The sequence below is a fragment of the Zonotrichia albicollis genome, chromosome 10 (assembly GCF_047830755.1).
Source record: "Zonotrichia albicollis isolate bZonAlb1 chromosome 10, bZonAlb1.hap1, whole genome shotgun sequence".
NCBI classification, from domain to species: Eukaryota; Metazoa; Chordata; class Aves; order Passeriformes; family Passerellidae; genus Zonotrichia; species Zonotrichia albicollis.
This window is the reverse complement of record NC_133828.1, coordinates 12702999-12716228: the sequence shown is the minus strand read 5'-3', so window position 1 is coordinate 12716228 and position 13230 is coordinate 12702999. Positions and strand designations below refer to the sequence as shown.

At 44.6% G+C, this 13230-nt stretch overlaps 1 protein-coding gene across 2 annotated transcripts in view; it reads right to left on the bottom strand.

Moving 5' to 3' along the window:
* Positions 1 to 13230, bottom strand: part of ERBB4 (erb-b2 receptor tyrosine kinase 4) — a 579112-nt gene that overhangs the window by 349909 nt on the left and 215973 nt on the right. For both annotated transcript variants that reach the window (XM_074548046.1, XM_074548047.1), the window contains exon 2: positions 11860 to 12011. In XM_074548046.1, the coding sequence (XP_074404147.1) occupies positions 11860 to 12011 (152 nt within the window). The remainder of the gene's footprint in view (positions 1 to 11859; positions 12012 to 13230) is intronic.

The window sequence follows — 13230 nt, the reverse complement described above, 5'->3', positions numbered from 1 at the left end:
TATTTGGAGCTGAAGTTCATTGTGTCCCTTCCTGCAGTGCCCTTCCAAATGAATCCAGGTATATTTTTTAATACATTTCCCTGTTTTAGGTAAGGTATCATATGTTCATGTCCATTTTATTCCTTGCACATTAATCCAGGCATGTTTTTAATGCATTTCCCTGTTTTAGGTAAGGTCTCATGTGTTCATGAGATGATCATACAAATGGGGCAGAAATGATAGGAGAACATTGCTTTTCCTTTTTCCCTAGTGCTTCCCTGATATTCAGAGTGAATTCTGCTTCCTTAGACCTTCACTCTGCATCACAGTTTTAAGGCAGAACTGTCATTATTTTTCCTGGGGTATGTATGACACCAGGGGGTTGTTTTTTGGTTTACAGAATTTAAGCCAACCCTGTTGCACATCTCAGGTACCCCTGTCTGGAGGCAGCAATACACAGATACTTCCACCACCACCACTGTTACCCTGAATTGGACATCACTGTGTAATATTGTATTATTACACCAATGTGTAATATTGTATTACAAAACAAATGTGTAATATTGTTTTTCTGCTGGCACTTGAGGATCTGAGTCAATCCTAAAACATCAGAATCAGAAATAAATGAACACCCCAAAACATAAAAAATCAGAATAAGTGATGACATCAGGGTCTGGCCACCATTCAAGGCCTTGGACCACTTGGCTACTAATCTCCCTTTCACCATATTCAAAGTGAATGGCATTTACTTTGAGGGTTTCAGCTCCACGTTGTGCTCATTAAGGTTTTTTCTTAAAGCATGAGCACAAACTCTCCCACAAAATTCATTTTTGGTACAGCCACTCTCCAGTCAGCAGCATTAAGCTATCAGTATTATTTTCCCCTGCACCAAACAGTGCAGGTTTGTCAAAATCAGCGTGATATTTCTGCCTTGCCTTTTGACATTTTCAGGTTTGTTATGTTCAGACGTTTCCTCAAAGCACTTCATTCTTTCTCTCTGGAAGGACTAATGACCACCAAAGGGGGAAAAGAAACACTTCATGCCATTCAGTACAGCATGCAGACTCTATTAGCCTTTGAGTTAACTTCAAACACTGAGCACCACTGGATGAGACAGCTTGTGCTTACCCTGTGGAAGTACTGCTTGAACTAGAACTAAACCTTTGACTTTCTAAACAAATTTTTCCCATTCCACCTTCCCATCATGATGTATGACTCTGGGCACATGTTCCCTTAGAAGTCAGTGGTACCTGGCTTCATTCCCTGCAAAATTTCTCAGAATTTCTCAAAATTTTTCAGAATTCCTCAGAATTCCTGAGCTGCAGAACCAGCTCATGTGTGGTTAACAGAGATATTCCTATTTTTGAGGAGGACACTCAGGAAAGCCAACTCTTCCCTTTGTCCCAGCCATCCTGGGCACCTAGGACCTGCACAACTGTGGGGCTGTAATTTGTAATTAGTGGCCAGGTTTGGGGTGGGAGCATTGCTGCTGAATTCTGCAATCTGCGCAGTTGTGCTGACATTTCTGAACCATAAAAGCCCTGCGGCTGGCATCTATAGAGGAAACCTTTAAAATTGATCCAGTTTAGCACAAAAAAATGTTGGCTAAGCCTCAATCCATCCCTCTGCTCCTCCACCCCTTGACACAGTTTACAGCAAAAGACTTTGTTTTTCTTTTCATATGGATTTTAACAGTAATTCAAGCCCATTGATCCAGGACTCTGAGTCGGTGTATTACAATGCAACATTATGCAGCTCTCTCACAGTTGGTTTGTCTAATTTCATTTTTTTTCCATAGTAAAATGGGATTGGAGGGAGGGAGGTTGAGAGGAAAAATTGGCAATGTGTCGCCTAAACGCTCAGGAAAACAGAAGAAAGTTACTCAAAGGAAAGTGTAACACACTTCCACTTGGCACAGCTGCTATACCTCAATTACACGTGTAGCTATATCCCTCTCCACACCCCATCTGTGTTCCCATCCCTGTTCCACTGGAGGATTTGAGAGAGTGGGTGGACAAAGAGGAGAATAAATAAGTCTCAATGACACCTGAGCAAAGCTTGTCAGTGAACAGAGTGAAATGGTAGAGTTTATACCATCTGGTAGAGTATATACCATCTTCTAGCTGGGGTTAAGACTTCAAACCCCATTACACTCACCATTTACACCACATAACCTTTCTTTCTATGCTTGACAGAAAACTCCTCATTTGCTTTACAACCTAACAAATTCATTTATAATTTAAAAGTGTTTGCAACCACAGTTGTTTTGGGTTATTTTTTTCCCATTGGCTGGTTTAACTTTACTCTGCTGTTTGTTTTTCTCAAGTTTCAGTAAGACCAACATTTCCAATCCCATTTGTAGGGGAGAGGTTTACATTTAAAGAGTCAGATCATTAACAACATAAGGTGGTTGAGAGAGGCTATAATTGGTTTCACTGGCCTAGAGGGAAGATCAACACTGAAGAGAAACAGCACCTAATTAAGAAGGTTTGTACTGTTTTATTTTTAATAATGTCCTTCTCTCCACTACCAACATTTTTATAGTACTCATCCCTGCAGCTTCTGTGGTCTGGCTTAGCCACATGTGTTTTACAGACACCCAGGCATCAGACCCCTTCATGGATGGGCAGAAGGAAGATTCTACTTAGGCACTAAACAGTAGGAAAGAATTGATAGTCTGTAAATAAATTGATAGTTTGTATTATATGTTATATTTATATATATATTACAATATATATACTATATAATATATACTATATAATATATACTGTATATGTAATATATTATATACATTACATATATTATTTATTTTAATGTATTTATTATAAATTATATTTATATTATATATAAATAGATAGTCTGTATTATATATTATATTTATATAATATAATATATAATATATTATATATAATATATTATATATTATATATTATATATTATATATTATATATTATATATTATATATTATATATTATATACTACATATTATATACTATATATTATATACTATATATTTACTATATATATTACAAATATTATTTATTTTTATATTTATTATATATTATATTCATGTTATATAAAAATAAATTGATAGTCTGTATTTAATTTTTTAAAAAGTAACAAGCCACAAATCCAAAGAGTTTTGTTCATCTTAAATATTTGACTCCTGGTCTGTATTTCCTCCACACATGACCCACCCAGCATGTACCTCTGCAAAACTGGGAAACACTCTGGGAACAAAAACCTGGAAAACTGCAAAACATTCCACCTGAAGCAGTGATCCTTATGTCCTGGCCATGTTTTTGGTCCTGGAGGCTCCTGCACCTCATAATTTCCCAGCAAGGTGTGGGGATGCTGTGGGATGGCACACTGGCATGATCAGGATCACTCCCATGCTGTGCATCCCACACCTGCCTGGGCACCCCAAAAGCTGCCAGAGGGGCCCGTGGGGTTCCAGAGGAGCAGTGAGAAGGACAGACTTCCACCCCCCAGGCATGGGGGAGCCACCCCACATCACCCCCCCAGTGCTCTGCTCTGCCTGACCAAGGGCAGCCTCACTGCAGCACAAAAAGGGGATGGAGTGAAAAGGATATTGCTGATCTCAAGCATGTGTGGGGGTCTGGGCTACTCTGAATTATTTAAGTCAGGCTCCTTTGATCTCTCTGCTGATCCAGAGTGGCTGCTGCTGCCTTGCACATGAATCAGACATGCTTCCCAGGCAGCTGGGCATGGGGTGCCTGCTGTACAATAGGAGCTGAATGAAAAATGCTGAGAGACAATTTAAAGAGACTCCTTAATCAAGCTGGACTTCAAATCTTGACCTCTCCTCTCTACACATGATACAGATGAAGGATGCTCCTGCTTAGTGAAGGAGACACAGGCAAAGAAAGGCTGGCAGAGAGCTGGGGGAGCTCCTGGCCACTGAAAACCCAGAGAAGGGGCAAAACAAAGCCCCATGCTGGGATCCATCCCCAAACCCCCCAAGAGCTCTGGCAGGGGAGCCCCTGAGCTTTCCCTTCATGGGGGGATGCACAGCAAGGGGCAGACTGATATTTGTCATCATCCCATGAGGATGATGGCCTGAGTTTCACACAGCAAATCAGCCCTGGGGACATGGACACGTGGCTGTCACTGCCCCAGTGGCTTTGGCAGCACCCACAAGGGCACCCTGCAGCAGGTGGGATGTGAGGAGCAGCCCAGTGCCATCCCCATTACACTCAGGTTATCCTCAAAATCTGCAGCCATCCTCCATAACAACATTTCCCCCAAAAAAATTATTCCTGGGGAGCCTCAGAGCACTCAGCAGGCACAGACACAAAGCTTCACTCCTCAGTTCTTTACTGCATCAAAACAGGAGCCTGCATTCCCAGAGCACCCAGTTCTGCATTCCCACAGCACCCAGCTCTGCAGCACCCAGCCCTGCATTTCCAAAAATTCCAGCCCTACATTCCCATAGATTGCAGCTCTGCATCCCCACAGATTCCAGCTCGCCTAAACACAACTGGTAATTTCAAGTGCACCTTTTTTACCAAGCCACCAAAAATAATTGCTAAATAATACATGCTACAAATTTGGTATAATAATTGCTAACAAATTTGGCTACAGCCTGGCAAACTCAGCTTGAGGATTAATTGTCTATTGACCCAGCTTTTTAGGGAGAAGGAAGGGGAGGTGTGGGCTACAAAACTACATCCAGCAGCAGCATCCTGAGGCTTAGACACAAAATGAGCAGCACCATGTCCTGTGCCTACAAAATTGGGTTGAAACCATGACAGGCAGTGTTAAAAAAGGGGATTTTGAGCATCCAAGGGAGGCACAGGGGCTGCTCAGGCCAGCCTGCAGAGCTACAGGGACATACCTGGGGGATAAGCGACAGCAACACAAAAATGATGTCACACCTCTGAAGACATTTAGGTCAGGAAGTGCTGGATGCCTTTTCCCTACCAGCTGGGGGGCTCTGGAAGTGGTGGGGTCAGGATGGAGCTGGCTGACTCTCTGTTAGGGACTATGAGGAGTGTGAGATAAAGGGATGAGGGCCATGGGAACACCAGTGACCACAGCAGTGCCTGGAATTCAGCTACTCACTGTGCCTGCAGCATTTCAGAAACCACATGCACAGGACAGGCCTGATGACAAATCTGTGGCGTTCCCTTCCTTGCTTCCTAGGCATTTTGAGAAGAGTTTAAACTGCTGTGATCATTTTAAGCAGCTATTTCTACACAAGCAATGGGAAATGGCAGAAGAAGCCTAGTTCCTGGAGCAGCAGAGCTGTATCACACATGCCTTCTGCAATTAGCCTTTGCTCCCACTCCACCCTCAGAGCCTGGGATGCAGCTCACTTGAAACTCAGCTCAGGTTCAGCCAGCACAGCTGGCAGCTGATCACAGCCCCTGTGAAACATTCTGTCCACGCCACAAGCATGGCCTGGCATGCAAGTGGTCTCCTGTAACCCACCCAGCACAGCAGTTGTGCTCAACAGCAAGCTGGAGGTGTCCCCTTTCCACCCAGATTTGTTTGATGCCTCAGGATTTAGCTTTTATATTTTTCAGATTCTGTGCTGCTTTAGTGTGTAGTTCTGAGCTTCATATGAGGGGATGGTGAGCTCTCTTCACACAGTTGGGAGACAAAACAATTCCTTCTCTAGCTGGGACCAAGGACAAATGATCCAAATCTCAGGCCCAAGAGCATAAACAACATGGGTTGAAGAGAGAAAAACAAGAAGGATGGGACTGCATGGGCTAAAGCTGTAATTGGACAATTAACTCCAATATGCAAATGGACCAGAACTTATAAAAGTGAGAGACCCTGTGACCAGTTGTCCATTTTGTGACCATTTTGGTTCATCTTGGGTGCAGCCCTGGCTGGGCTCTTGTGCTGCCCAAGGTGGATTTATTGAGCCTTTTAATAAATCCCTGCTTTATTGTTTAACTCCATCCAGCCTCTGTTCTAGGTCAGCCTTCACAAGGCACCAGTGTGGCATGCACAGCTCTGACCATCACACCTCTGCTGTCCAGGTTTTGTTTTCTATCAGGTAAGGTCCATTCTGGGGTAGGACCACATTGCAGTGCTCTCCTGGCACTTCTGGGGAAAATCCATCCCCCTGCACAGAGACAGAGCCACCCCACAGCCCTTCTGGGAGCTCTGACAGGCACAGAACTGCACAGCCCCTTCTGCTGAGCAGGGCACGACTGAAGCCTGGCAGCTGGGCAGTCAGACACCATTGTGCTGCAGAAGGGATGCAGGGCTGTGCAGGAGCCCCACACAGCATCACACTGCTCTGCCCAGCAGTGCCCTCCATCCCTGCACACCCCTCCCTGTTGTCACCTTATTGCAGGGTTCCATACTGTTGTGTCCTATCACAAAAGTTTCACACCTTCTTGGTGTTTCTCATGGGCAGCTCCTCAGAACACCAGTTCTTTCTCCTTCCCAAAGCAGCCACTGACTCCAGTTCCCTTCTCACCCAGCAACCCCACTCTTTTATAGCACTCTGCTTCTCAGCAGTGGCCTGTTAAAGTCAGGCCTGTTCCTAACCTTTGATAATTGGCCCAGCTGCAACTCCTTAGGGGTAAGATTACTCTCTGCATTACCTTTATTTTCTTATATTCTATCCCCCTACACCTCCCTGACAGGCCTGTTCTGATGCAGACTTCCTCTGTGCCAACATCTCCTCTCAGCTCTGCCACCAGAGCTCGCAAAAGGCTCTGCTTAGCCCTGATTTGCTGTAAAAGACCAAAAAAGCCTCCAGTTCTGTTTAATGCCATGGGGCCAGGCAGCATTGGCAACCCAACTCTTCCCCTGGCTCTCTGGCAGTCCTCACCCTGCAGAGGGGTCTGTTCCACCAAAACTTCCTCCAAACATTAAACACAACCAATAGCAAAGAACATAAAGTCCAAATGGCCAAATCCCACCTGCCACAGAGCCTAACTATGATGTAAGGAACAGGGTAAGGTGGGGCTGGCAGGGGTTCTCACCAAGCACCAGGCCATGAGTGCTGACAGAGGGGAGATGAGCCCTACATCTCTGCAATAAATGTAATATTCACCATGAAACACCCACCCAGACAGTGCCCTGCAAGTGTGACTGGAGGTGCTACACAAGCACTGCTGAGGTAAATGGAAATAAAACCCATAAAGCAGTGGTAGATAATTTTTGAAGATTGTTGATGGTGGTTAAAAATGAGTTTCATAATCACTTGGAAGAGTTATGGCAAGGGAACAGCACAGAACTTTGATCACGTCTTTAAAAATAAATAATCTGAATTGGTTAAATAAAATCTGGGCTTGAGAAGACAATTTACTGACTGTGAATTGCTAAAAGCCAGGGGATTAGTCAAAGATAACTCTCATTTACCAAATGTGTTTAACAGAAGCACTTGCAGAAGATTGGTATGTGATACACTAATTGTGTATTTTAGTTTGAAAATTGAATATGGAGATGTTATTAAGAAATAAGCACAGCCCACAAAAGGAACTGCCAGCTCTGCCAAGCAAAACTAAAATAGGTTTCCCCTTCTGTTCTTCAAACAGTTGTTTGCAACATGAACCAGTGAACAACCTGAGCTTTTCTCAAGGTTTTTTCTTCTGAAGTCCAAAGCAGGGAAGCAAAGCTCAGCTCTCTCCTGGACCAGACCCAAGGCAGGCAGCAGCTCCAGCAGCTTATGTGGTTTCATGGAGCAATCCCAGTGCAAGAGCCTGGCTGTGCAATGAGGTGAAGCATGTTGGTGGCTTGTGAAGCAGGGAGAGATGGAGCCTGACCCTTCCCACTGTTATTCCTGCCTCCCTGGGCAGCCTGGACACAGCACAGGGACAAGGCAGCTCTAGGGACTGCTTCCCACCCCAATATTTGTCCTGCCCAGTTCAGTCACCCTCTGTGCCAGTGGAGAGCCTGCCTTGGCTGCCACAGGGAGGTGGCACTGCAGCAGCCATGGGCTGCACGAACCTCAGCCTCATTTCATGCCAGAGCCAGGACTGCAAAAACTGAATCACCCCTTGAACATTTTCTGTGAGTAGGTTGAGCCTCAGAAGAAGGACAAAGCAAGCCAGCTGTCAGACAGAGGTCAGGAATATCTGTCCTTAAAATTTTTCCTGCTACTCCTTTTCTCTGCCATGACTCCATTGTGGCCACAGCACAGGGAAGCACCCAGCAGCAGGAGCAGAGCTGGAGGCAGCACATGCAGAACACGAGTTCATATTGCACTTGCTCACAGGAAAGCAATACCCAGACTATAACACAACCAGGAACCAAAATAAAATAGATATTAAAGTAACACAGATGACATGTCCTCCTGCTCTGCTCACATATAAGAGCAGCAGGAAAAGGAACAACTGGCACATGCAATCCCTTCTTACAGAAATCCAGCTCCTTGTGAACTGCAGGGCTGTGACCATGTTCACAGGGGTTTTCAGACTGGGGAATGGACAAGGATCTGACTCCATGTTTCAGAAGGCTGCTTTATTATTTGATGATATATATTACATTAAAACTATACTAAAAGAATAGAAGAAAAGGTTTCATCAGAAGGCTAGCTAAGAATAGAATAGCAAAGAATGATAACAAAGGCTTGTGGCTCGGACAGAGAGTCCGAGCCAGCTGACTGTGATTGGCCATTAATTAGAAGCATCCAACATGGGCCAATCACAGACCCACCTGTTGCATTCCACAGCAGCAGATAATCAATGTTTGCATTCTGTTCCTGAGGCCTCTCAGCTTCTCAGGAGGAAAAATCCTAAGGAAAGGATTTTCCATAAAAGATGTTTGCAACACAGGGCTGGAAGCTGAAGTGGCTGAGCACTTCATTCAGGTGACAGACAGCCCCTCTTAGTCTTCATCAGCAGATATCCAGAGAGCTAACTCACAGACATAAAGCAAATCTACTTAGGGAATAAATGTCTAAATAAATATGAGAGATGGGATGCTGATCTGTTAATGTTCCTCTGCCGGGTAAATAAAATTATGGGGTTTTTTCACTTCAATTCATTTATGCTATTTGTTTATTACTGCATGATGAAAAGGCTCAGCATGTCTTTTCCTCTGTGAACAACAACATGCCTTGGGCAGGTCCAAAGTGGTGGGACTTGCAGGATTTCTCTGCTCCATGCCACTATCAGAACAGCTCAAGTTCTTCTACCTAGTTTAGAACTAGGTAATTATTTAGAGTCACATACATGTGCCAGTGCAAACTTGAAACATTTTTTTCCTAGAGCTGCCTAAAGGCCACCTGAGGTACCAAATGCTTTGCAGATGACACACAATGCTCTGTTTCCTGTCACATTTACTGACCCACACAGGTGAGCATATCACTGCTGAATTTTGGTTTTTTTCACACATTCATTAGCCAGATAAGCTGCAATCTTTTCAAAATTCTAAGGGAGTAGTCACTTAAAGAGAAAGAAGAAAAGTCCACCAAGCATCAAATTTGCTTTACACCTACATCCCTAACCACTCTCTTCAGAGCTAGGCAGTGAAGTCAATGAGGAAATGAAGAAAAAATGAAGCAACAATGAAGCCTACAGCTTACCAGGCCTTCCCTCTGTCCTGGAGTTGCCCAGCTAAGCACTGTGGAGAGGACAGGTGGGCACACAGAGCAATGGTTGTCATCAGTTGGTGACACAGATAACCCAGCATCTACCTGAAGTGTTTTTGGTGGAGGAAGAGGGCAATTCCTGCACTAGAGACCAAAACACTGGAGCAGCTGAAGGAGCGTGATGCTGCACGGAGAGTTCACTGCATTTAAGTCTGAGAGAGAAAAACAGCCTTTCTCTTGGTTATGTCCCATCTGCCACCTTCATTTGGCCATTAAAACCATTTTTAATATGATAAAAGGAGTAATACTGCCTGACTAATGAATGTCGAATTATCGGCGTAAATGTGCCAACATTTATTTATTTATTTGCCTCGCCGAGAACATGTTCTCTTCTGTTTGGTTTTCTTCTTTAATGACTACAATTTATCATACTAACTAGACCTTCCACTTTGCTGAGCTTTGTTTCAAGTTCTGCTTTTTTGCTGAGACATCTGTGAGGGAGCAGATGCAGGTAAAAGAAGTGATAAAACTAATAAAAAAGCAATAGTAGCTGTCACCTAAAAAGCACAGGTGACCAAACCACCTTCATTTACTGAACAGGGCCTCTCCTTCTTGATCTCATTTGATGATTTTACTGCCTTCTTTCCACCAATATTTCACACTGCTTACGGCAGCCCTCTGTGAGGAACACTAATTCCTGATTTCCAAGTAATTTGCTTTCCCCAATCCCCGCAGGAGGAAGGAAAGCTGAGGCGGAAGGACTGCCTGCCATGAATTTGAACCAGCAGGCATCTGAAACTGCAGAGATGCCCCAGTCAGAGCAGGGATCCTGCCCTCACAGAGGAGGATCTGCCACCTGTCCAACGCTGCTCCAGCTGCACCAAGGCTGGATCTATTTCAGAGCAAAGGCATGTGCGCTTTCCCCACCTGTCACAACTGTGAAATGTACAGACAGCATCCACTTCCGAGGCATTTGGCACTCAAATTAACAGGCAACCTGTTAGTCTGGGTGCAATTAGCAACCCAAACTTTACTCCAGCCATGTCTGGTGCTGAGTTTTGCTCACAGATCTTTCAGCAGCCTGGTGTACATGTTGAGTAAATAAACACCAATGGATGGAGTGGCAAGGCTGTGAAACCCCAAAAAAATTCAATGAGAAGCAGAGCTAAACACACTGCTTGGCTTTGCCTTTGCTAGGAACTGTGGTGGAAAGTTTTCAGTTTCACAGTTTGACAGACTGGAATGGAGCACTCAGCTCACCCAGGACCCAGCACAGGGAATGAGTAAGTGTAACCCAAGCAGCTGGGGCTGCCTCCCACTGCCTCTTCCTGCTGCCAGATTTAAACTCCAGCTCTCCTGCCACGGGAACGTGCCACTGACACACAGACACGCATCCTGCAGCATGACAGCAGCGTTTTTAAGATGTACAGGAGAGCAATATGAGCAGTGTAAGCCCTTACCTGTGTCATGGAGAGTACAATCACAGCACAGACTGCAACCACACTGGCACAGGCTGCCTTTCCTACCCTGGCCTTCAGCCCTGCCTCCCATATTACACCCACATCACCTGCAGCATCCTCAGGTGCCCACCTGGATCACTCTTTTAGGGGGATATTTCTTTAAACATAAGGAATGTGAAATGCCAAATAAAGATGGGCTTAAGTTTTTTGAACTCAATATTCACCTTTCTCTCTTCTGGTTGCCAGCAGAGCAACAGGGCATCTGCAAACCATACTGAAATGTTCTTTCAAAATTCCAAAATTTGATGCAAAGAGGACTGAGGGAATGCACAGCCAAGGTTCCCCAAAAGCAGTACAGCCTTCATTTATCAGAGACTTCCCTGGATACTGGAGATTGTTAGGCTCACAGCTCCAGTCTTCAGGTTCATTCAGCAATCACTTTTTTCTTTCTCTTAAATGCTCCACAAACATTTCCCAGAATCCTTCCCTTGCTTAGTCCATAAAACAGTCCATATCTAGCATTTTATTAGGATTAACTTGCCAGTCCTCCAGTGCTTATCTGCATGCTTCTCTGACCTTCCCAAACCCCACCTAACCCGCCCTGGGGCAACACAAAGTGAGAGAGCTGTGAGGTGTCACCTTCCAGTGGCACAGCTTTCTCCCCCACATCCTGGATCAATCTAAGTGACTCACACTCAGAGCACCTGTCAAAGCAATGACATTGCTCTTGTCTTCTCTGCACATCCCTGGCATTTTATCATCCTCTTTCATCACAGCAGAGCTGGTGGCAAAGAAACCTGGTGTTTTCCAGCCCAGCACCTATGGCTGCTCCCTCAAAAAAGAAGCAGAGGGAAGGAGGGAGGGAGGAGGAGGGGAGGAAAAGAGCAGGCTGCTTACCCTCAGGAAGGAGAGGTCCCTGTTGTGCTCGATGCTGGTGATCTCCAGGTTGCCCATCACCACCTCACAGTTCTCATAGTACTTGCGCAGGGCCCGGTACTGCTGCTCCAGGTCAGACAGGGAGCTCAGCTTGTTCTCAGTGCCAGCACACACTGCAAAGAAACACAGCACAATCCATCAGGACTATGGAACAGGGGCACTGGAGCGCAATAAAGTCTGTATAAACTGATACAGGGAGTTGCAACAAAAATCTGCCATGATTCACAGGGCTGGGTCACACAAGTCTCACTTGAATATCAGCAGTGGAGATAGGAACGGTGGAAATACAGCCTGTGATCATCTCTGCAATTTAAACATCAAATGGGCTGAAGTGCTGGTATTTACCACCAAATGCTGAAAGGCTGAAAAAAGGCAGAAATGCAGAAAAAAGGCCAAGCAGGTTGACCCCAGCAGCCAAAGGGAAAAACTCAGGTCTCAGCAAAGCCCCACCAGTTCCACCAGTGGCAGAATCAGATACTGGGCAGAGCCAGTCCCATCACAGGCTGAGGGACACAAGGCTGGAGAGACCTCTGCATCCAAGGTGACCTGGATAAATCAACATTTTCCCTATTCTGAATAGAATTTTGGACAAGCCAAGGACAACCCAAGCAGAAGACTTACACCCAACATTGTTTTCCCCATCACTTTCCTTTAGACCCCAGCTCTTCCCAGCTTTAATCAATCAAATAGAAGAAAAACAACAGCAAAAAAACCACATTGTCTCTCCACATGTCCCCAGGCTGACTGCACAGCAAAGAAATGTCAGGAAACACCATCTTAGTACAGTTTTCAAAGAACACTCTTTAATATTACACTGCTCTGTTCTACATTTTGCTAAAATGCCAGCACAGAAACCCAGCTCAGCTCAGGGTATCAGCCTGCTGCCATCATGCAATGACAAAAAAAACCAAAAAACCAAAAAAAAAAAAAAAAAAAAAAAAAAAAGAGAGAGAGAAATAAATCCAGAAGCGGCATTTTACATGATCAACTTTTCCCACACTGCTCAGGGATGCTGCTTAAATGGTCACATTTATGGGCTGGTTTTGGTTTGTTTGTTTCGATGAACTTTCTTTTCCTCTTAATCAGCAGCTTGTGGGTTGTTCTTATCTGTGAGCAAATTAATCTGGGTACATCTAAACTTTTGAAATGGCCATTATATGATCTAAAACTGGAGCCTGACAAGAATGGTATTTCTGGAGCCAACCCCACTTCTGGATCAGATCAATACAAACAAAACTCTCCATGACTGGAGGCATAATCAGTAAAATTGGCTAATAGACACTATTTTGAATGATGCAGGTCCTTTCTATAAACACCAAAAGTAATTAGGTT